At 53.2% G+C, this 24,239-nt stretch overlaps 3 gene segments (V, D, J or C); all 3 read left to right on the top strand.

Annotated features, from left to right (window-relative positions):
- LOC128066529 (Ig mu chain C region membrane-bound form-like) overlaps positions 1–16,964 on the top strand; it is a 43,070-nt gene extending 26,106 nt beyond the window's left edge. The window contains 2 exon segments of the C gene segment in view: positions 16,048–16,360; positions 16,919–16,964. Coding sequence covers positions 16,048–16,360; positions 16,919–16,964 — 359 coding nt within the window.
- Positions 1–24,239, top strand: part of LOC128067026 (Ig gamma-3 chain C region-like) — a 125,589-nt gene that overhangs the window by 43,150 nt on the left and 58,200 nt on the right.
- Positions 21,481–23,253, top strand: LOC128066528 (immunoglobulin heavy constant gamma 1-like). The segment is given in 4 exon segments: positions 21,481–21,891; positions 22,250–22,292; positions 22,417–22,746; positions 22,830–23,253. Coding segments are annotated over 4 exon segments (1,113 nt in total).

The raw sequence follows: 24,239 nt of genomic DNA, 5'->3' as shown, positions 1-24,239 counted from the left end.
ACCCCACGACCAGTATGAAAAGGCAAAAAGATATGATAATGAAAGATGAACTCTCCAGGACAGTAGGTGCCCAATATGCTACTGGAGAAAAGTAGGTAAACAACTCCAGAAAGAATGAAGAGATTGAGCCAAAGCAAAAACAACACCCAGTAGTGGATGTGACTGTGATGGAAGTAAAGTCTGATGCTGTAAAAAACAATATCACATAGGAAACTGGAATGTTAGGTCCATGAATCAAGGTAAATTAGAAGTGGTCAAACAGGAGATGGCAAGACTGAACATCAACATTTTAGGAACTAGTGAACTAAAATAGACCAGAATGGGTGGATTTAATTCAGATGATCATTACATTTACTACTGTGGGCAAGAATCACCTAGAAGAAGTGAAGTAGCCCTCATAGTCAACAAAGAGTCTGAAATGCAGTACTTGGGTGCGAGCTCAAAAATGACAGAATGATCTCTGTTTGTTTCCAAGGCAAACCATTCAGTATCACGGTAATCCAAGTCTATGCCCCAACCACTAATGCTGAAGAAGCTGAAGTTGAATGGTTCCATGAACACACACAAGACCTGCTAGAACTAACACCAAAACAGAAGTCCTTTTCATCACAGGAAACTGGAATGCAAGAGTGGATAGTCAAGAGGTGCCTGGAGTGACGGCACATTTGGCCTTGGAGTGAAATGAAGCAGGGAAAAGGCTAACAGAGTTTTGCCAAGAGAACACACTGGTCAAAGCGACTCTACACATGGACACTGCCGGATGTTCAATACCAAAATCAGATTGATTATAACCTTTGCAGCCAAAGATGGAGAAACTCTACACAGTCAGCAGAAACAAGATTGGGAGCTGACTGTGGCTCAGATCACGAACCCCTTATTGCCAAATTTGGACTTCAACGAAAGAAAGTAGGGGAAACCACTAGACCATTCAGATATGACCTAAATCAAATCCCTTATGATTATACAGTGGAGTGACAAATACATTCAAAGGATTAGATCTGATAGAGTGTGTGAAGAGCTATGGATGGAGGTTCATAACATTGTACAGGAGGTGGTGATCAAATCCATCCCCAAGAAGAAACGCAAAAAGGCAAACCGGTTGTCTGAGGAGGCCTTACAAACAGCTGGGAAAACAAGAGAAGTGAAAGGCAAAGGAAAAGAGGAAAGGTATATCCATCTGAAAGCCGAGTTCCAAAGAATAGCAAGGTGGAATAAGAAAATATTCCTAATGATCAATGCAAAGAAAACAAAGAATATGCAAAGAATAGCAAGGAGAGATAAGAAAGCTTTCCTAAGAGATCAATGCAAAGAAAACAATAAAATGGGAAAGACTAGAGATCTCTTCAAGAAAATTAGAGATACCAAGGGAGAATTTCATGCAAAGATGAGCTCAATAAAGGACAGGAATGATATGGACCTAACAGAAGCAGAAGATATTAAGAAGAGGTGGCAAGAATACACGGAAGAACTGTACAAAAAAGATCTTCATGACCCAGATAACCACAATGGTGGTATCACTCTCCTAAACCAGACATCCTAGAGTGTGAAGTCAAGTGGGCCTTAGGAAGGATCACACAAACAAAGCTATTGGAGGTGATAGAATCCCAGCTGAACTAGTTCAAATCCTAAAATATGATGCTGTAAAAGTGCTGTGCTCAATATGCCAGCAAATTTGGAAGACTCAGCAGTGGCCACAGGACTGGAAAAGGTCAGTTTTCATTCCAATCCCAAAGAAAAGCAATGCCAAAGAATATTCAAACTACCGCACAATTTCACTCATCTCACACACTAGCAGAGTAATGTTCAAAATTCTCCATGCTAGGCTCCAACAGTATGTGGACCAAGAAATTCCAGATATTTAAGCTGGATTTAGAAAAGGCAGAGGCACCAGAGATCAAGTTGCCAACAATCCTTTGGATCACGGGAAAAGCAAGGGAATTCCAGAGAAACATCTACTTCTGCTCACTGACTATGCTAAAGCCTTCGTGTGGATCACAACAAACTGTGGAAAATTCTTCAAGAGATGGAAATACCAGACCACCTGCCTTCTGAGAAGTCTGTATACAGGTCAAGAAGCAACAGTTATAATCAGACACGGAACAACAGACTGGTTCCAAACTAGGAAAAGATTACATCAAAGCTGTATATTATCACCTTGAATATTTAATTTTTATGCAGAGTACAGCATTCAAAATGCCAGATTGGATGAAGCACGAGCTGGAATGAAGATTGCCAGGAGAAATATCAATAACCTCAAATATGCAGATGACACCACCCTTATGGCAGAAAGAGAAAAGGAACTAAACAGCCTCTTGAAGAAAGTGAAAAAGGAGAGTGAAAAAGCTGGCTTAAACCTCAACATTCAGAAAATGAAGACCGTAGCATCATTCATGGCAAATAGACAGGGATACACTGAAACCATGGCAGATTATATTTTCTTGAGCTCCAAAATCACCGCAGATGGTGATTGCAGCCATGAAATTAAAAGACGCTTGCTACTCGGAAGAAAATCTATGACCAACCTAGACAACATAATAAAAAGCAGAGACATTATTTTACCAACAAAAGTCCATAGAGTCAAAGCTATGGTTTTTCCAGTAGTCATGGATGGATGTGAGAGTTGGACAATAAGGAAAGCTGAGCATGAAAGAATTGATGCTTTTGAACTGTGGTGTTGGAAAGACTCTTGAGAGTCCCTTGGACTGCAAGGAAATCCAACCAGTCCATCCTAAAGGAAATCAGTCCTGAATATTCACTGGAAGGGCTGAAGCTGAAGCTGAAGCTCCAATACTTTAGCCACCTGATGTGAAGAACTGACTCACTGGAAAAGACCCTGATGCTGGGAAAGATTGAAGGCAGCAGGAGAAGGGGATGACAGAAGATGAGATGGTTGGATGGCATCACCAGTTCGATGGACATGAGTCTGAACAAGCTCTGGGAGTTGGTGATGGACAGGGATGCTTGGGGTGTTGCAGTCCATGGGGTTCCAAAGAGTCAGACATGACTGAGCAGCTGAACTTAATTGCATTCAGAAGAGTATATATTTCCTTTTCTCCTTGCCTTTCACTTCTCTTCTTTTTTAAGCTATATGTAAGACTTCCTCAACAACCATTTTGCCTTTTTGCATTTCTTTTTCTTGGGGATGGTTTTGATCACTGCCTCTTGTACAATGTTATGAACCTCCGTTCATAGTTCTTTAGGCTTCCTGTCTATCTGATCTAATCCCTTGAATCTGTTTGTTACTTCCATTGTATAACCATAAAGGATTTGATTTAGGCTCAGTCCAGTTCAGTCACTCAGTCGTGTCTGACTCTTTGCGACCCCCTGAATCGCAGCAGTCCAGGCCTCCCTGTCCATCAGCAACTCCCGGAGTTCACTCAGACTCACATCCATCGAGTCAGAGATGCCATCCAGCCATCTCATCCTCGGTCGTTCCCTTCTCCTCCTGCCCCCAATCCCTCCCAGCATCAGAGTCTTTTCCAATGAGTCAACTGTTCGCATCAGGTGGCCAAAGTACTGGAGTTTCAGCTTTAGCATCATTCCTTCCAAAGAAACCCCAGCTGATATAAATCGTTAGAGTGTTATTATTTAAAATACTAACTGCAGTCTCCTTGAGAGCCACAAAGAACATAGCTCTAGGACATTAGCAAAAGTAAATGAGAAAGAAACCTGAATGCTCTACTACAAAAAATCTAAACACAAAAGAGCATGGTGATGAAAGAAATGAAGCCGAAGGAAGAGCTGTAAGGCATACAGAAAACAAATAGCAAATTGACACAAGTAAGTCTCTCCTTATCGGCAATTACTTTACATGTAAACGATTAAACTCTCCAACCAAAAGATGCAAAATTGCAGAAAAGATAAAAGACACATTCCAATTATGTGCTATTTTTTTAATAAGAGACTACTTTAGAGTAAAAGACACAAATATATTAAAAGCGTAAAGATGGGAAAAGATACTCTATGCAAAAGAGAGCAGAGGTAGCTGAACTTATATCAGATAAAATAAAATTTAAATTTGGAAAGTTTACAAAAGACGAAGAACATTGTATAATAATACAAGATTCAATGCAGGAAGAATATGGAACAATATAAACTTCGACACACTTTGTGACAGAAGCAAAACACACGAAAGGAAACCTGACAGAACTGGAAGGTGAACGGACGCGTCTACAGCTAGAGACTCCAACACTCCACACTGGACGTGGACATGCGCTCTAGTAAGCTCTGGGAGTTGGTGACGGACAGGGATGGACAGGGATAACGGACAATATTGCCAGGAGATAAGTAAAGAAACAGGATTTTATCAACTTGACTAACTTGATTTAACAGATCCTCAAAACACTCCACCCAACGATAGCACACACATTCTTCTCTAGCACGTAAGGGACCTTTTCCAAGATAGACCATATGTTAGGCTACAAATTAAAGCTCAATAGATTTTTTTAAATAGATTTCATACAAAATATCTTCTTTGATCTCAAACAGGTGAAGTTAGACATCAATAACAAGGCTAAAGCTGGAGAACAGTGTGGAGTTTCCTTAAAAACTGGAAACAGAACTTCCATATGACCCAGCAATTCCACTGCTTGGCATACACCTCAAGGAAACCAGAATTGAAAGAGACACATGTACCCCAATGTTCATTACAGCACTGTTTACAATAGCTAGGACATGGAAACAGCTTAGATGTCCATTGGCAGATGAATGGATAAGAAGTTGTGGTACATATACACAATGGAATATTACTCAGCTATAAAAAGGAACACATTTGAGTCAGTTCTAATGAAGTGGATGAACCTGGAGTTATACAGAGTGAAATAAGTCAGGAAGAGAAAGACAAATACTGTATATTAACTCATTTATATGGAATTTAGAAAGATGGCACTGACGACCCTACATGAAGAGCAGCAAAGGAAACACAGATGTAAAGAACAGACTTTTGGACTCAGCAGGAGAAGGTGAGGGTGAGATGATTGGAGAGAGTAGCATTGAAACGTGCACGTTGCCATGTAGATGACCAGTGCAAGTCCAATACCTAAATCAGGGCACACAAAGCCAGGGCTCTGGGACAACCCAGAGGGTAAGGTGGGTAGGGAGATGGAAGTGCATTCAGGATAAGAGGAACACATACCAGTTCAGTTCAGTCACTCAGTCGTGTCCAACTCTTTGTGACCCCAAGACTGCAGCACACCAGGCTTCCCTGTCCATCACCAACTCCCAGAGCTTACTAAAGCTCATGTCCATTGAGTCGGTGATGCCACCCAACCATCTCATCCTCTGCTGTGCCCTTCTCCTCCCACCTTTAATCTTTCCCAGAATCAGGGTCTTTTAAAATGAGTCAGTTCTCCGCATCAGGTGGCCAAAGTATGAGAGCTTCAGCTTCAGCATCAGCCTTTCTGATGAATATTCAGGACTGATTTCCTTTAGGATGGACTGGTTGGGTCTCTTTGCAGTCCAAGGGACCCTCAAGAGTCTTCTCCAACATCACAGTTCAAAAGCACCAATTCTTTGGTGCTCAGCTTTCTTTATAGTCCAACTCTCACATCCATCCATGACTACTGGAAAAACCATAGCCTTGACTAGACAGACCTTTGTTGACAAAGTAATGTCTCTGCTTTTTAATATGCTGTCTAAGTTGCTCATAACTTTCCTTCCAAGGACCAAGTGTCTTTTAATTTCATGGCTACAATCACCATCTGCAGTGATTTTGAAGCCCCCAAAAATACAGTCAGCCACTGTTTCCACTGTTTCCCCATCTATTTGCCATGAAGTGATGGGACTGGATGCCATGGTCTTAGTTTTCTGAATGTTGAGTTTTAAGCCAATTTTTTACTCTCTTCTTTCATTTTCATCAAGAGACTCTTTACTTCTTCTTCACTTTCTGCCATAAGGGTGGTGTCATCTGCATATCTGAGGTTATTGATATTTCTCCTGGCAATCTTGATTCCAGCTTGTGCTTCTTCCAGCCTAGCGTTTCTCATGATGTACTCTGCATATAAGTTACATAAGCAGGGTGACAATATACAGCCTTGATGTACTCCTTTTCCTATTTGGAACAAGTCTGTTGTTTCACGTCCAGTTTTAACTGTTGCTTCCTGACCTGCATATAGGTTTCTCAAGAGGCAGGTCAGGTGGTCTGGTATTCCCATCTCTTTCAGAATTTTCCACAGTTTGTTGTTATCCACACAGTCAAAGGCTTTGGCAAAGTCAATAAAGCAGAAATAGATGTTTTTCTGGAACTCTCTTGCTTTTTCGATGATCTAGCGGATGTTGGCAGTTTTATCTGGTTTCCCTGCCTTTTCTAAATCCAGCTTGCACATCTGGAAGTTCACGGTTCATGTATTGCTGAAGCCTGACTTGGAGAATTTTGAGCATTACTTTAATAGTGTGTGAAATGAGTGCAATTGTGCGGTAGTTTGAGCATTCTTTGGCATTGCCTTTCTTTGGGATTGGAATGAAAACCGACCTTTTCCAGTCCCGTGGCCACTGCTGAGTTTTCCAAATTTGCTGGCATATTGAATGCAGCACTTTCATAGCATCATCTTTTAGGATTTGAAATAGCTCAACTGGAATTCCATCACCTCCCCTAGCTTTGTTCATCGTGATGCTTCCTAAGGCCCACTTGACTTCACTTTCCAAGATGTCTAGCTCTAGATTAGTGATCACATCATCATGATTATCTGGGTCATGAAGATCTTTTTTGTACAGTCCTTCTGTGTATTCTTGCCACCTCTTCTTAATATCTTCTGCTTCTGTTAAGTCCATACCATTTCTGTCCTTTATTGAGCCCATCTTTGCATGAAATGTTCCCTTGGTATCTCTAATTTTCTTGAAGAGATCTCTAGTCTTTCCCAGCCTATTGTTTTCCTTTATTTCTTTGCATTGACCACTGAGGAAGGCTTTCTTATCTTTCCTTGCTATTCTTTGGAACTCTACATTCAAATGGGTATATCTTTCCTTTTCTCCTTTGCTTTTCACTTCTCTTCTTTTCACAGCTATTTGTAAGACCTCGCCAGACAGCCATTTTGCTTTTCTACATTTCTTTTTCTTGGGGTTGGTCTTGATCCCTGTCTCCTGTACAATGTCACAAACCTCCGTCCATAGTTCATCAAGCACTCTGTCTATCAGATCTGTCCCTTAAATACACCAACGAATGGGATAACCTAGATGAAATAGGGAAATTCCTAGAAACACAAAACCTATCAAAACTACGTTATGGAGAAACAGAGTAGCCCCATGAGCAGTAAGAACCTGAGTCAGTGGAATCCCGTGAGATCCCAATAGACATGATGGCTGCCTGGTGAACTCCACCAAACATTTAAAGAGGAACTAATACCAACCCTCAAACTTTTCCAAAGTATTGAAGAGGAGGGAGCCCTTCCTCAGTCATTCTATGAGGCAGCATAACCCTGATACTAAATCCAGACAAACGCATACAAGAAGACTATAGACAAATATCCTTTATGAACATCGATGCAAAAATCCGCAACTAAATACAAAGAAACAAAATTCATTAGCGTATTAAAACAATTTTACACCCTGACCAAGTGGGGCTTAATCCTCAGAGTCCAAGGACATTTTTAACAAACAAAGATTGGTCAGTGTAATGCTTCTCTCTTGCTCAGTCGTGTCCGACTCTTTCACGGACGGCAGCATGCCAGGCTCCCCTGTCCTTCACCATCTCCTGGAGCTTGCTCAAGCTCATGTCCATCGAGCCAGTGATGCCATCCCATTCTCTGTCATCCACTTCTCCTCCTGCCCTCAATCTTTCCCAGCATCAAGGTCTTCTCCAGTGAGATACAGGAAGCACAGAGAGTCCCAAGCAAGATGGGCCCAAAGAGATTTCACACCAAGATGCATCATAACTGGATTGCCAGGGATGTCTCCGGTGGGGGGAGGCCCCAGATGCAGAGGGCCCGGGTTAGACCCTAGGTCAGGGAGCAAGATCCCCAATGCCACAACTCAGAGTTCAAGCGCTGCGAGCAAAAGATCACGCTTGCCACAAGCAGTCCAAGAAAATGAAAACAATAACGTGAAAAGATACATGGAGCCCAGTGTTCATAGCAGCACTGTTCACAGCAGGCAAGGTGTGGAAGCAACCTAAGTGTCTATCAGCAGAGGGATGGGTAAGGAAGCTGAGGTGCACACAATGGAACATCACTCAGTCGTAAAAGAAGAGCATGATTTTGCCACAGGGAGCAACACGCACAGGTCATGCTAAGTGAAATAAGTCATGGAGAAAAACAAATACTGTATGTTATCAGTTCACATGTGTAGTCTAAAAGAGCAGATGAATGAACATAACAAAACAGAAACAGACTCACAGATACAGAAAGCAGCGAGGAGAGAAGTAGAGGGGAGGCACGCTAGGAGCACGGGGCGAGGAGGCCCAAACCACCATGTGCAAAGCAAGCAAGCTACAAGGGTATATCGCACAGCACAGAAAATAGGGCTGGCATTTTACAGTAGCTGTCAACGGAGTATAGTCTGTAAGAACACTGAGCCGCTCTGTTTATACCTACACTAATACAGTATTGTAAACTAGCTAGAGTTTAATTTAAATATATGTATTCTTGGGCTTCCCTGGTGGCTCAGCTGGTAAAGAATCCTCCTGCAATGCAGGAGACCTGGGTTTGATCCCTGGGTTGGGAAGATCCCCTGGAGAAGGGAACAGCTACCCACTCCAGTATTCTGGCCTGGAGAATTCCATGGACTGTATGGTCCATGGGGCCTTAAAGAGTCGGACACAACTGAGCGGCTTTCACTTCACTTCACAGGTATATTTTATATATATATATATATGCAAATTTAATATCAAAATAAGAGACCATCTTATCAGTCCACCTATGTTCTTGGGATCGATCCATTCTTTGTGGGGCACTCGTGGTCTGTGCACACATGACTCCAAGACTTTGGGCCATCAGGCTACAAAAATGAACATGATTTATGCCCTAAAACATGAGGTCATGGGATGATAGCCCAGAATGCTCTTGCAATCTGCCAACTACTTACCTAAAGCGGCTTTGCTGCCCACGACGCTTCCTTCTGCACATCAGGCAAAGGCTGTTCCATGTTTGTGCCCAAGACCATCGAAGCTGCTGTCCATGGAGCTCCCTTGGTCCAGCCAACTGTTTCAGCTGCTGTCCATGGTTCTGCTTTTGTTTTTCTGCACAACATAATGCTATTTTTAAACAAACAGACTTTGTTCTTTTTAAATAGTTTTAGGTAAACAGATACATTGAACAAGAGGTATACTCCAACTCCACCTGCAGGTACGCACAGTTTCAGCTATTATTAATATCTTGAATCAGTGTTCTTCATTTGTTATAACTAAATAAATGCTTTCAAACTGTGGTGCTGGAGAAGATTCTTGAGCATTCCTTGGACTGCAAGATCAAACCAGTTAATCCTAAAGGAAATCAATCCAAATATTCATTAAAAGGACTGATGCTGAAGCTCCAATACTTCGGCCACCTGATGCAAAGAGTTGACTTCATGGAAAATATGCTGATGCTGGGAAAGATTGAGAGCAGGAGGAGAAAGGGATGAGAGGATGAGATGAATCAATGGACATGGTTTGTGCAAACTCCGGGAGCTGGTGACGGACAGGGAGGCCTGGTTCGCTGCATCCACGGGGTCACAAAGAGTCAGACACGACTGAGCTACTGAACAGCAACAACAGCTTCTTACAGCGATTAAACCAAAATCAATATGCCACTTAACTAAATCCATAGTCAATGTTACGGTGCTACAGCTGTTACCTTACGGGCAGCGTTCTTTGGGTTTTGACAAATGCACGATGCCATTTGCGCCCAGAAGTCTGCAGGCCGCTGTCCACGGAGCGGCCTGGGCCAGGTGTGCTGCCCAGCCTGCTGCTCATGTGGCCGCCACTTCAGCGCCACATGGTAGAGCCTTACTGCCCTCATGACCCCTGCTTCACCCACGCATTTCTCACCCCTCCCGTGCAAGACCCTGGCAACCACTGATCTGTAGTCTGTCCCTATAGCTGTGTCTATGAGTTTGAATCACAGAGCATGTAGCCTTCTCTAGCAATAGGCACGTAAGATTCCTCCATGTGTTTTTGTGGCTTGACAGCTTATTTATTTTTTATTAACTTCTTTTGTGATAGTGTCGTCTGTATATAACTGATATATAAAATACCTGCCTGTGTTTAATGCATACATGACCTTGGACATGTGCACACACCTGTGAAACCATCACTGCAATCAAAGTATAGACTCATCCATCACCTCTGAAAGTCTGCCCTTGGGCTCACTCTTTAGGAGGCATGTGTGTTTGAAATTGACTTAACATGGGATTGTCTCTCTGACAAACGTTGAGGCACACAGCACAGTTATTAACTGCAGGCACTGTGTCATATGGAGGATCCTGGAATTCAGCTCATTCTGCGTAACTGGAGCTACACCCATTGAAACAAAGGAATCAAAGGGTGTCACTAACAGGAATCGGTGCGACACGGGGCTCCCCGGTGGGCAAGCGGCTGAGACTCCGCATTTCCAGCGTAGGGGTGAGGATTCACTTCCTTGCAAGGAAGCTAATTCTATATGCTGCTCAATGAGGCCAACAAAACCAGCGAGACTAAGATAGGAAGATAGGAAAAAGAGGAACAAAGTAGCTACAAGACAGAAGGGAAGCTACCAATAGAGTGTGCAATGACGGAAGGGTCGATTCACCAAAAGCAGCTTGTCTCTTTCATTGCACAATCCTATTGCAGTGTCCTGATGCACTACAAGTAATTAGTCCACTCACCTACTGAGGAAAGGGAAGAGGAACTAAAGAGCCTCTTGATGAAAGTGAAAGAGGAGAGTGAAAAAGTTGGCTTAAAGCTCAACATTCAGAAAACTGAGATCATGGCATCCGGTCCCATCACTTCATGGGAAATAGATGGGGAAACAGTGTCAGACTTTATTTGGGGGGGCTCCAAAATCACTGCAGATGGTGACGGCAGTCATGAAATTAAAAGACGCTCACTCCTTGGAAGGAAAGTTATGACCAACCTAGACAGCATATTGAAAAGCAGAGACATTACTTTGCCAACTAAGGTCTGTGTAGTCAAGGCTATGGCTGCCATTCATGGGGTCACAAAGAGTCGGACGCAACTGAGCGACTGAACTAAACTGAACTGAACTGAGGAATATCCTGGTTGCTTTCAAGTCTGGGAAAATATGAATGAGGTATCCATAAACACTTAGCACCTCTAAGTATCTGTGTGCAGGTTCCAAGGAGGACATGAGTTTCAGCTCATTTGGTTAGATATCTAGGAGTGCAGCTTCTGAGCAGTACGGTGAGGTCGTATTTAGATTGTTAAGAAATTGCCAGACTGTCTTCCGAACTGGCTGCTTTGCTTCGCATCCAAGAGTGGATGAGAGCCCCTGTTGCTCTACACCCGCACCAGCGCTCGGAGACGTCAGGTTCCCGTTCTTTGTCCCCAGACTCTCACCATCGGAAGTTGTGCAGCGGCGGCTGAATCTGCGTCTACTCACTGCGTTCAGCCATGTGTTTAGTCATTGTGGTCTAACCCGCATCTCTGATGGCAGGTGAGGTGGAGCATCCTGTCACGTGACACTCCCGTCAGGAGTGTCTGTAAGTCTTCTTTGGGGAGAGGTCTGCACAGATCTTCTGCTCATTTGTAAGTCGGGGTGTTTGTGTCTCTGTTGTTGGGTTTTAACCATGCTCTGCCCGTTTTGGAATTAAGCCCTTTGTAAACCATGAGTTTTGCATGTCTACCCCTTTGTGGCCCATTTTTTCATTCTCCTGACCATGTCTTTCACAGGCAGACATGTTTCTTTTTTTAATATAAATGTATTTATTTTAATTGGAGGCTAATTACTTTACAATATTGTTTTGGTTTTGTCATACATTGACATGAATCCCCCACGGGTGTACACGTGTTCCCCATCCTGAATCCCCTCCCACCTCCCTCCCCATCCCATCCCTTTGGGTCGTCCCAGTGCCCCAGCCCCGAGCACCCTGTCTCATGCATCAAACCTGGACTGGCGATTCGTTTCACATATGATCATATACATGTTTCAATGCCATTCTCCCCAGACACATTTCAATTCAATCAAGTTCAGCTAACGAATTTTTGTTTTTCACTAAGTGGGCATTTGGTATTGGGTCTAAAACTCACTGCCAAACCACAGTCCCCTGGTATTCTGCTGTTTGCTATGGAATCTCTAGCGTATAAAATGACAGGTAGCTTTGTGTTTTGCACGTGGATCAGTGAGTTGACTCTGTGGCGGGGTCAGGGTTACATTCTGTGCGGGCGGGTGGCCCTGCTTCAGCGCTGTTTGTTTGGAAAGACCACCCCTTGAGCATTCGGCTTCCCCAGTGGCTCAGCAGCAAAGAACGCACGTACAACGCAGTAAGCACAGGAGATGTTGACATCCACACGAAAGAGCGGAACTAAGTCACTCTGGGACATGCAAGGTCTCCAAAACTTACCCCAGACGCCCTCTCTCAGGAAGCTAAAGCAGACAGCCCTCAGAGCAGAACCCTCCTCACAGGCTCCCCAGGGTCTGCAGTCCAGGCATTCACACACAAAGCCTGATGCACTGAGAGGCCAAGCAAACCAAAGGGTCGGAGTTTGGAACAGAGAGAGGCTCATTGCAGGGCCATGTGGGCGGAGGAGGTGGCTCATGTCCTAAGGAGCCCTGAACTCCCCGTTTCGGCAGCAGAGGGGAGGTGATGCAGGGGACGGATCAGTTGCGCACGGTCCTCTGATCGATGGGTGAGTGGCAATGTGGAGGTGTCACGGGGGTGGACGCTGCCGGCCTGGGCCCCAGGAGGCCTGCGACTCTGTGCTCATGACCGTCGTGATCATCAGGCTTGCCTGGTGCTCGTGCTCATGCCACTGTGAGGCAAAAGTCATTTCTGAGCTGCAAGCAATTAGAAAAGCAAGCATAGGAAAACTCCCCACTGACCATCTCCCACCAGGAAGGGCAGGGCGACTCCTCAGAGCACAGCAGGGCTTTGTCAACCAGAGGCCGCTGGACGGTATGCAGGGCAAGCCTGACTCGCGTGTCCCCCCCGCCCCGCCCCCCACCTGCCTTCCTGAGTGCCCTGCTCCAGGAGATCGCAGTCCCCCCACCCCGTCTTGTCACTTGCCTAGAGCCCAGGCCCTTGGTCAAGGTCTGTGGAAGCCCAGTGCCACCATGCTGTGGGATTCGACATGAGTGCCATGTGTGTGCGTGTCTCATGTATGTGCTCACGTGTGCACGTCTGTGCAAGTGTGTGTGCATGCACGCGTGTGAGCATGTTCCTAACCTTCTGGCTGCTCTCCCAGTCGATCTGTCCTGCCGAGTCACAGGGCCCAACCAGGGAACCCCATGTAGGTGGGGCTATTCCCACCCCACAAGAGCAAGCCCCTCCCCAGACCTGAAGGCCACTAGCAGTCTGTGGAAGGAGGTGGCTTCAGCCTCCCCCACATTTCCCTACAGCTGGTGCCTCCAGCAAGCTGACCCACCCATAGTCCAGGAGGAGGGGATCAGAGACCGCCTGAGGAGGGCAGTGGGCAGGTGGGGGAGGCAGGAAGGAGTCCAGAACCCGCTGCCCCTGCCCTGGGGAGATGCTGGGGTCTGGCCGGGAGCTAACCCCAGAGGGAACCACGGGCGGCCTGGTGGGATCTCCTGAGCAGACCACGGCAGGCGTCAGCTCAGGAAGACGGCCCACTCCTGCCTCAGGGGCCGACGCTGAAGGGGGAGGCCCCCCTCCCTGAGCCCCTTGAGGGCTTTTAGAGCCTTCTGTTTTGTGGAGTCAGACGGACAGGATTCCACGTGTTGCTTCCAGGTGACCCTAAGGGTGGCATGTGAGGGGACCTGCAGGCCGTCCATAAGGCCAGGACAGGCCGAGGCTGAGGCTGCTCTGGTGTCCAAGGGTGGAGAGGGCGGCCTGGAAATCGAGTCAAGAGGGACCACGTCACTGGTATAGTTGCCAGGGAGATGGGGGTTCAGAAGGGAAAATACATGTTCTGTACACCTGGAGGTCACACCTGGGGGGGGTCACATCCAGGGACACACGGGGGTCACTCAGAGAGGGAAACACATTTTCGTACACCTAGAGATCACACCTGGAGGGTCACGTCCAGGGTCACACCAGGTTCACAGCAGACAGCTGCTGGGGTTCAGATAAATATCTCAGTTAAAGAGGAGGGCTGCCTTCGTGGGGTGTCTGGGAGTTTGGCTCCTGGCTGCGCTCACATACCAAAGTCCACGGACGCTCAGTCCCCTTGCACGGCATGGGGTGGCACCCCTGTGCGGCCCCGCAAGTCCCCCCAGGTCACTTGTGATGCCCAGTGCAGTGCCACAGCTGTTAGGGTGCCAGCACACAGCCAGTTCAGGCCTCCTTCTTGGAACTTTCTGGATTTCGAATATGTGTTTAATCCACAGTTGGTTGTATGAGAGAATGCAGAGGGCCTGCTGTGCTTGCCTGATCAGCAGACAGCCTTCCGATGGGTCTCCATTCTTCATCGAGCGGCCCCCCACCCCCACCAGCTGCAGGGCAGGGTCTCATCAGCTGCAGGGCACGGTCTCAGCTTCCATGTGATGAGGACCCAGGGCCAGCCGGGGTACCACGGGGGCCACAGATGGGCAGGTTGCCCGGCGGTCACTTTACGTGTATGGATCCCGCTGAGCACCCCATACTCCAACAAGTCATACAATGGTCGACAGGGGTCACTCCCAGAGGCAGAGGGCCAGATGCATGGGAGAGTCTGTGCTCAAGGGGCGGGGAGTGCGGCTGGAGGAACCGCTGGAGGCCTTCCACACAGGCCTCACGAACATTCTCACTCACTACACTCTGGACCAGGATGTGCAGAGACATGAACTGACCGGAATCCCGGCCTGACACAAGCATGCACTCTGTCCGGGGATGCGGCCGCCAGCCGGGGACACCCAGCACCCCCACAGGAAGCAGCCCAGGACGCAGCCCCCTCCCTGTGGGCCAGACCTGCAGGATGTCAGACCGCCATCTCTAGCAACAGCCCCGGAAGCCCTGCCCCGCAGTGACATCCCCCCACGGCCCAGGCTCCATCAACACCGCACGGCTTCCTGGGCTTTGTCCTCGCTTCCCGCTGAGGACCAAGCAGAGAAAGCTGGACAGGACGTGGCCCAGCCTTCACACTGGGGTCCATATCTTGTCAGCCGTCCAGCTTCCCCAGCCCTGCATCCCCCATCAGGACCCCTGAGGGCCTCTTTTTCCTATAGAGAAGCTTTCCACGCACAGAAAATATTTTAACATACATGATCTAACATACGTGATTACATGCTAAAACTGATCAGTTGTGTCAAACTCTTTGCAACACTGTGGACTGTAGCCCTCCAATTTCATCTGTCCGTGGGATTCTCCAGGCCAGAATACTGGCATGGGTTCCGTGCCCTCCTCCAGGGGATCTTCCTGATCCAGGCCTCGAGCCTGTGTCTCTCACGCCTCCTGCACCAGCAGGCGGGTTGCTTACCTCTAGTGCCACCCGAGAAGCCCCAACCTGCTAGCGCACACATTGCCCACCGAGAATGCTACAGGCTCTCACACGCACGTGATCTCGCTCCCACGCAGTTAGCAAGTCGCCCAAGTACACAGAGGCAAGCCACCGAACCGCCACTCCCGTGAAGCCCAAGCCCTGGCCACAGCAGCTCGGAAGAAGCAGCCTCTGCTTTTCCCCTTAAAACGTCCCCAGTGCTTCAGGAGACACAGATCTCATCACAGCAGCTCAGGGTCACAGTGACGAACAGCCCCAGCGTATCCTGAGGCCTGATGCAAACAGGGACAGAGATGAAGCTGGCGGAGCAGCCTGGGCAGGGGAGGCAGTTGCCAGCAGACACGAAGGGAGATGGGGTGAGGGGGCAGCCGCCGAGCAGCCTCGTGGGCAGACAGGGTCCTGCTTGACCGCAGCCCGGACACTCGAGGAGGACCTCGCGTGATTAGTCACACAGCCGAGGACGCAGGCAGCCCTGGAGGGCATCCACACCACACACGAAGAAAGCCAGGCTTCCCTTGGAGACTCTGAGTGGGTGCTCCCACCCCCAGGGCCGAGCAGCTTCCGGACAGATGATCCCCAGCCTCCGTGGGGCCAGCTCACCTGCCGGCGCCCCGCCTCCTCTTATTACGATTCCATCAGCCTTTGGTTTCCTGAGAGGCAGCAGTCCTCGCTGAAGGGCCTCGAGGGGCTTCTGTTTCCTGGGTTAAACCTGAATGTGCACAAGAATGAAAAGTCCTTCCAGAAACAGATCCTGAGGGAGGGGCAGGCACCGCGCTCTGTCCTGGGAGCAGCGGCCGTCGGGATCTGGGGAGGCGGGTGTGAGGCCCGGTACCCGGCAGCCACGGGGCAGATGGGAAGGAGGTACAGAAAAGAGGGTTCAGAGGGGTCGGGTCACGCAGGTGCCTTTACAGCAGGTTGAGTCAAGAATGAGCCAGGTCCCAGACACGGTGGGGACTCACAGCTGGGCTGAGGGACACCTGAAAGGCTGACTCCTCTGCTGTGACATCCCAACCAGGACCCAGCCGCCAGGAACACCTCAAAGCCTCTGCTCTCACCATGAGGCGGCTTCTTCTCTAAGCAGACCCGGACTTCACCATGAGGCTCACAGTGTCACAGCACTCAGCAAACGGCCGGCCTCACCAGCCCTCTCCAGTAAAAGGGTTTGTCTAGAAAGAATGCGGCCTCAAGACCTGCTGTGCACACTGTGCATTTGATAAAGCCCAGGCCTCGAGCACCCGCATCCCATTGTCAGCCATCACCAGCCACAGCAGCTTGCCCCAGCTGCGTGGGGACAGAAATGTTCTGCAGGGATTCCCAAGAGGGACTGACCCTCCTCACCAAACACACAGCAGCAGGGGACCAGGAGGAGGAAACCAGCACCCTCCGTGCCCTGGGCCACGTGACAGTTTGTCTCCCCAGAAACCTGGGCTACAGGTGGGTGGACCCCACGGGCCTGACCCTCTAAGCCCAGACATTGTCAGGCCTTTTTCCGGACTCATCACTTGTGGTGAGCTGAGCAGGTTATGATATATGTGGTGCGTGAGCAATGCCGGTGCCTGTGGCCACAGCTTGCAGGCCCAGTGACCGGAGGCCAGGACACTAACACAGATCAGACCCACATTCCGCAGCCCCTCGCCACAGTGCTGGCCAGGTGGGGGGCGGGCCTGCAGCCGCACAGCAGGCAGGCTGCCCACCCAGCATGGAGGAGTGGCACCCTGCCCCCCGCACACGGCACGTCTGGGGTGGGGGCTATGAGGGCTCCTGGAATTCCGGACCCCAGGCCTAACGCTGAAGCCATCAGACGGCACAGCCACACTGTCCAGGGCGGCCCAGGAGCCCAGTGGGCTGGGAGGCCCAGAGGGTTCAGGTGTGGGGGCCCAGGCCCCGGGCTGCAGAGCAGCAACAGGCGTGATCCCTGCAGAGGGTGAAGGCCCGTGACCCTGGGGTTCCCACTGCTCCCCTGGGTCCCAGGGCCTCTCTCACCCACCTCCACACAGATACCCACACCAGGCACCTCAGCCGCGTCTGGACTCCCCCAGGCCCTCTGAGGCAGAAACACCCAGAAGAAAAGGGAACTTCAGGAAGCAAGTCGTGCCACCAAGTTTCAATCCACTTCGCAAGTTTGCAGGACTGGGGGCAGGGAGTTCACACCTCTGGGGGCCAAGTCACAAGTGCTAGGGAGCAGGGCTGCAGACACCGCGCACAGATCCCAGGAGCACATGTGTCGCCAGAGCAGGGGCCAGAGCAGGGAAGGGGCCCGGAGCCCCGGGCTGCAGGGGAGCCCCCTCCACGGCCCCCACCATGGGTGAGTGGGGACCCTGAGGGTGAGCACACAGGGACAGGAATAAGAGCCCTGGAGGGAGATTGGCCTCGGGACCCCAGGAGGGGCTGGAGCGGCCGAGTGGGCCTGGGGGAGGCAGCTGCCCCTAGTCACGGTGCGGGACGAGGGCGGGGACGGAACCCGGGCAGGGGGCACCGCACCAAGAGCGCTGCTGCCCGGGGCTGGGGAGCTCGGGGGGGGCTGTGGGCCGTCGAGGAGCAGGACGGGCTGGAGACGGGAGGGGAGGGCTGCGCATGACCAGGGGCTCTGGAGGCCAGGGCTGGGTGGGCATGAGGACCAGCCAGGATGGAAGGACGGTCTGATCTGAGGAGCAGGGAAGGGAGAGGACCCCAGGGCAGTGACGGCTCCTGGACAGGCTGGTGGAGCCGACGTGGGTCCCAGGGCAGGGCCATGTGCAGGGACTGTGGGTCCCAACTGGGCTGGGGCCGAGCGCAGCGGCAGCGACAAGGGGCAGGGCTGCAGGGCCGGCCAGGCTCCATGTCCACAGCGGGCAGCGAAAGGTTGAGCCCACCGCCCCCCAGGACGCAGGAGGCTGACCAGAGCCCAGGGCCTGAGGACCAGCAGCGGGAGCTGGAGAGAGGCAGGTGACCCGAAAACTGGAGGCAGCAAGGGGCCAGAGGAGGGTGTGGGTGGAGGGATAGAGAAGAGCGGAGAGCAAGGGCCAGGACCTCCGCCAGGAAGGGCCCGGGTGGACAGAGCTCCTCCAGGGGAGGGCTGCCTGGAGGCCATGTGGGCACCTGGCAAGTCCAGGGACGAGAGCTGAGCCCAGGAAATAAAGGGGTGAGGAGTGGAGCTGGGCAGGGGTGAGGGCTCCCAGAGGGGCCAGAGGGGCAGGAGAGGCTGAGGGGGCAGCCCAGGGACAGGGGGCAGCAAGGTCACCAGTGAGCAGGGGCTGGGAGGGTAGGGGGTGCCCCTGGTGCTTTGGGGGAGCAGGGACAGCTTGTGAGGGTGAGGAGGGGCTGGGAGGGTAGGGGGTGCCCCTGGTGCTTTGGGGGAGCAGGTACAGCTTGTGAGGGTGAGCAGGGCCTGGGAGGGCAGGGGAAGCCCTGAGGATTCGGGGGGTGGGTACAGCTTTTGGGAGTGAGCAGGGCCTGGGAGGGCAGGGGGCTCCTGGTGCTTTAGGGGAGCAGGTACAGGTTATGAGGGTGAGCAGGGGTTAGGAGGGCAGGGGACCTCCGGTGTTTGGGGAAGCAGGTACAGCTTTTGGGGGTGAGCAGGGCCTGGGAGGGCAGGGGGCTCCTGGTGCTTTAGGGGAGCAGGTACAGGTTATGAGGGTGAGCAGGGGTTAGGAGGGCAGGGGACCTCCGGTGTTTGGGGAAGCAGGTACAGCTTTTGGGGGTGAGCAGGGCCTGGGAGGGCAGGGGGCTCCTGGTGCTTTAGGGGAGCAGGTACAGGTTATGAGGGTGAGCAGGGGTTAGGAGGGCAGGGTACCTCCGGTGTTTGGGGAAGCAGGTACAGCTTTTGGGGGTGAGCAGGGCCTGGGAGGGCAGGGGGCTCCTGGTGCTTTAGGGGAGCAGGTACAGGTTATGAGGGTGAGCAGGGGTTAGGAGGGCAGGGGACCTCCGGTGTTTGGGGAAGCAGGTACAGCTTTTGGGGGTGAGCAGGGCCTGGGAGGGCAGGGGGCTCCTGGTGCTTTAGGGGAGCAGGTACAGGTTATGAGGGTGAGCAGGGGCCTAGTAGGACAGGGGGTGTCCCTGGTGTTTGGGGGAGCAGGTACAGCCTGTGAGGGTAAGCAAGGGGCTAGTAGGACGAGGGCAACCCTGGTGCTTTAGGGGAGAAGGTACAGCTTATGGGTGAGCAGGGGCTGGGAGGACAGGGGGTGTCCCTGGTGTTTGGGGGAGCAGGTACAGCTTATGGGTAAGCAAAACTTGGAGGACTTGGTGTGCCCCTGGGGATTTGGGGGAGCAGGTACAGCTTGTGAGGGTGGGCTGGGGCTGGGAGAACAGGGGGTGTCCCTGGTGTTTGGGGGAGCAGGTACAGCTTATGAGTGAGTAGGCCTTGGAGGACTTGTGCCCCTGGGGATTTGGGGGAGCAGGTACAGCTTGTGAGGGTGAGCAGAGGGCTAATAGGACTGGGGAAGCCCCTGGGTTTTGGGGGAGCAGGTACAGGTTATGAGGGTGAGCAGGGGCTGGGAGGGCAGGGGGCACCTAAGAGCTTTAGCAGAGCACGTAGAGCTTCTGAGGTGAGCAGGGGGCTGAAAGGACAGGGGCGACCCCAGAGCTTTGGGTGAGCAGGCATGGCTTGTGAAGGCGGGCAGGGGCCTGGGAGGACGGGGGAGCCCCCCAGAACTTTGGGGGATCGGGTACAGCTGTAGGGGTGAGCAGGGGCCTGGGAGGACGGGAGAGCCCCCCAGAACTTGGGGGATCGGGTACAGTTGTAGGGGTGAGCAGGGGCCTGGGAGGACGGGAGAGCCCCCCAGAACTTGGGGGATCGGGTACAGCTGTAGGGGTGAGCAGGGGCCGGGGAGGACAGGGGACGCCTGGCGCTCAGGGAGCAGGTAGGGCTTCTAGGGGTGAAAGGGGCAGGGAGGGCAGGGGTCTCTGGGGTGTCGGAGGGGAGAAGGTGGCGATTGAGCCGGTGAACCGGGCCCTGGGAACGAGCAGCTGGCCGGCTGGCGCTGCAGTCGTAGGCGGAGGGTCTGAGCTAAAGGGAGCCCTTTGGCTGCAGGGTCGGGGATAGCAAGGCCAAGTGCAGAGGAAAATGAAGGATGCTCTGGCCTGAAGCGGGAGGGCTTCCCAATGAGAGCAGGTGGCCTCCATTCATAGGCCCAGGGTTCCCATTGTGTTGCAGCCATCTCTGGGGACTCAGGGTGGATGGGGGTCGCCCAAGGCAAGGGGCAGCTGCCAAGACAGCGGACAAGGCTGGGACTACATGAGGCTCTTCCTCGAGGTCTCAGACAGGCAGGGGCCCGGGGAGCTGACCAGGCTCTTCTTCGAGGTCTCAGATGAGGCTGCAGGCCCACGGAGCTGACCAGGCTCTAGGGACAGCTCGGCCAGGGGCAGGGGCCCGGGGAGCTGACCAGACTCTTCCTCGAGGTCTCAGATGAGGCTGCAGGCCCACGGAGCTGACCAGGCTCTAGGGACAGCCCGGTTAGATGGGCTGGGGCCCGTGGAGCCACCCTGTGCTGGAGGTGCAGGCAGGGCCCAAGCAAGGCCCCCACAGTGCTGAGCGCGGGGTGCACCCAGGAAGATCAGGGCCTGGAGGGTCTGGTGAGGAGGAGCCGGGCAGCCAGGAGCGTGGAGCAGGGGCCGAGGGCCAATCAGGGGAACCAGGTGAGGTACAGGGCCAGAGACATACCTTTGGGAGCCTGGTTGGACCAGGGTTGGGAGGGGACAATCAAGGAGGAGAACTCAGAGACAGGGTCCAGGATCAGGGCTGGGACGTGAGCCCAGAGCGCCTGTGCACAGAGCTGGCCCCAAAGTCACCGGCCTGCAGGGCTGAGGCCAGGCCGGACGGGGGCTGGGGGCAGAGCAGGATGAGGGGGACAGGCTCCTCCAGGCTGAGGGAGCAGGGGCCATGGGTCAGGCCAGGCTCCAACAGGAGGGAAGGGGCCCTGGGGCTCTAATCCAGGAGGCCACACTCACCAACCCAAGCTGTGTCCAGACATCCCAGCTGCAGCACACAGAGCCGGGTGGCCACCATGCCGGGCAGTCGTCAGACCCTGGAAGCAGATGGTGGCTGGGCTCAGAGGTGCCCCAGGCCTGGGCACCTGAGGTCCTGCTGGACCCTGCATTCACCAGCCTCCTCTCTCACAGCCTCCACCACACCCCCGAAAGTCTACCCTCTGGCATCCAGCTGTGGGGACACGTCCAGCTCCACCGTGACCCTGGGCTGCCTGGTCTCCAGCTATATGCCTGAGCCGGTGACCGTGACCTGGAACTCGGGTGCCCTGACCAGTGGCGTGCGCACCTTCCCGGCCGTCCTGCAGTCCTCCGGGCTCTACTCTCTCAGCAGTATGGTGACCGTGCCGGCCAGCACCTCAGGAGCCCAGACCTTCATCTGCAACGTAGCCCACCCGGCCAGCAGCACCAAGGTGGACAAGCCTGTCACTGCAAGGCCTCGGGTCCCGAAGACAACGCCAGAGTCACCTATCCGTCCTGTAAGACCCACCACCCAGGGTATGTGAACCCCACACTCCCGCCTGCAGGGGCCTCACCCCAGGGGTGCTGTGAACCAGGCCCAGCATGTCAGGGGAGGCCCTGTCTGTCTCTCTCCTGAAGGTCTCGCAGGCTTGGGGAGGGAGTCTTCTGGAGTTTCCACAACGTTCAGGCTGCTGCAGGCTGGATGACACCTCGGCTCCTGGCCCCACAGAGGCAGGCCCTGGGCTCGGCTACTAAAACCTGTCCCTCCCCTAAGCCCGGCCCTTGGCTTCCTGCCCCTGGTAATCCCAGTCTGCTCTCTCTGCAGAGCCCAAAGGTGAACAGAAACCCTGCCAGTGTCCCAAATGCCCAGGTAAGTCAGCTGGCATCACCCACTGTCCGACAGTGGCGGACAGCGCTCATGGGCAGCCGGGTGGAGAACACACACCCAAAGGAGGTTTCCCAAGTGCAGAACCCCCACCGTGGTTTCTCACCAGCCACAGAACCTCTGGGAGGACTGTCTGTCTTCATCTTCCCACCGAAACCCAAGGACACCCTTACAATCTCTGGAACGCCCGAGGTCACGTGTGTGGTGGTGGACGTGGGCCAGGATGACCCCGAGGTGCAGTTCTCCTGGTTCGTGGACAACGTGCAGGTGCACACGGCCAGGACAACGCCGAGAGAGGAGCAGTTCAACAGCACCTACCGCGTGGTCAGCGCCCTGTCCATCCAGCACCAAGACTGGCTGCGGGGAAAGGAGTTCAAGTGCAAGGTCCACAATGAAGGCCTCCCGGCCCCCATCGTGAGGACCATCTCCAGGACCAAAGGTGGGCCAGGTGGGCGGGCCCAGGAGGGTTCCGTGGGCCAGTCAGAGTGACTGCTGTGCTAACAGGCTTGCCTGTCCGCACAGGGCAGGCCCGGGAGCCGCAGGTGTACGTCCTGGCCCCACCCCGGGAAGAGCTCAGCAAAAGCACGCTCAGCGTCACCTGCCTCATCACCGGCTTCTACCCAGAAGAGGTAGACGTGGAGTGGCAGAGAGATGGGCAGCCTGAGTCGGAGGACAAGTACCACACAACCCCGCCCCAGCTGGACGCCGACGGCTCCTACTTCCTGTACAGCAGGCTCAGGGTGAACAAGAGCAGCTGGCAGGAAGGAGAAACCTACACGTGTGCGGTGATGCATGAGGCTCTACGGAATCACTACAAAGAGAAGTCCATCTCTAAGTCTCCGGGTAAATGAGCCACACGCCGCTGATCTAGTGAACGTTCCCTCATCCACCCGCCCCTCCCCGCCCTCCCCGGGCTCCAGGTCCAGCCAGGACGCCCTAGCCCCTCCCTGTGTGCATGCCTCCTGGGCCGCCATGAATAAAGCACCCAGGCCGCCCTGGGCCCCTGCAATGCTGTGCTGGTTCTTTCCGAGGCAGAGCCCTGGTGACCGCCAGGCCTGCGGGGGGCGGGCTGAGCCCACTCTGGGCCGCTTTGTTCAGCATCTGTGGGGGCGCTGACCCCTCTCCGGGCCAGACACACAGTGAGTGGGTCCAGCAGGCCACCTGGGGGCTGCCCGAGGCCTCGGAGGGGCTTGGCCAGAGGCGCAGCTCCACGGCCCCCTCCAGCCACCACATGCTGGGCCGGACTCTGGGCGGGAACGGGGGACGCCCCCGAGACCTCAGGGATTGAGGCCCAACGCTTCCCGCCTCTTCTCCAGCCCACGCCGAGGGGCAGGGCCACGTCTTTGTCCCCAGGCCCCTGTTCCTGGGTGCCCGGAGTCCGTGTGTCCACTCTGGGCCTGCCTGGAGCCAGAGTGGCCCGGGGGGTGGCCCTGCTTCACCCTCAGGCTCCCGAGGTCAGGCGTCGTCCTCGTCGGCCAGGAGGCTCTGCCTGGCTCTCTCTGCCCGGGGCCAGGCCTGTGCGCCCATGGGGAGGTCGTCCCTGTGCCTGAAAAGGGCCCAGGCTGGGAGCCCTGAACGTCCAGGGCAGGGACCTAGCTGCTCCCTGGGGACACTGAGCCCAGAGCCACGGACACCAAGCCCCAGCCCTGCACGCACACGAGACAGCCCACACCCAGCCTCCTCCACACGCACTCAGGCGTCCACCCGCACACGAGCACGCTTCACCCCCCTCACTCACCCACACACCTGCACACACTCAGGTCTCGCACTCGGGGACCCATGGGGTGACCCCACAGGCCCAGACCCAGAGCTGGGTCTCGTGAGCCCTCCCTGTGGACACCAGCTGGTCCCCATCCTCCAGCGCCCTTGGGCTGCTCAGCGGCCCTTTCCCACACTGACCACACTGACCAGGTCAGACATCCTTCCTCGCCT

This window comes from Budorcas taxicolor, chromosome 21 (assembly GCF_023091745.1).
Source record: "Budorcas taxicolor isolate Tak-1 chromosome 21, Takin1.1, whole genome shotgun sequence".
NCBI classification, from domain to species: Eukaryota; Metazoa; Chordata; class Mammalia; order Artiodactyla; family Bovidae; genus Budorcas; species Budorcas taxicolor.
Note: the sequence above shows the minus strand (reverse complement) of the source record. Positions and strands in the feature narration are given on the sequence as shown.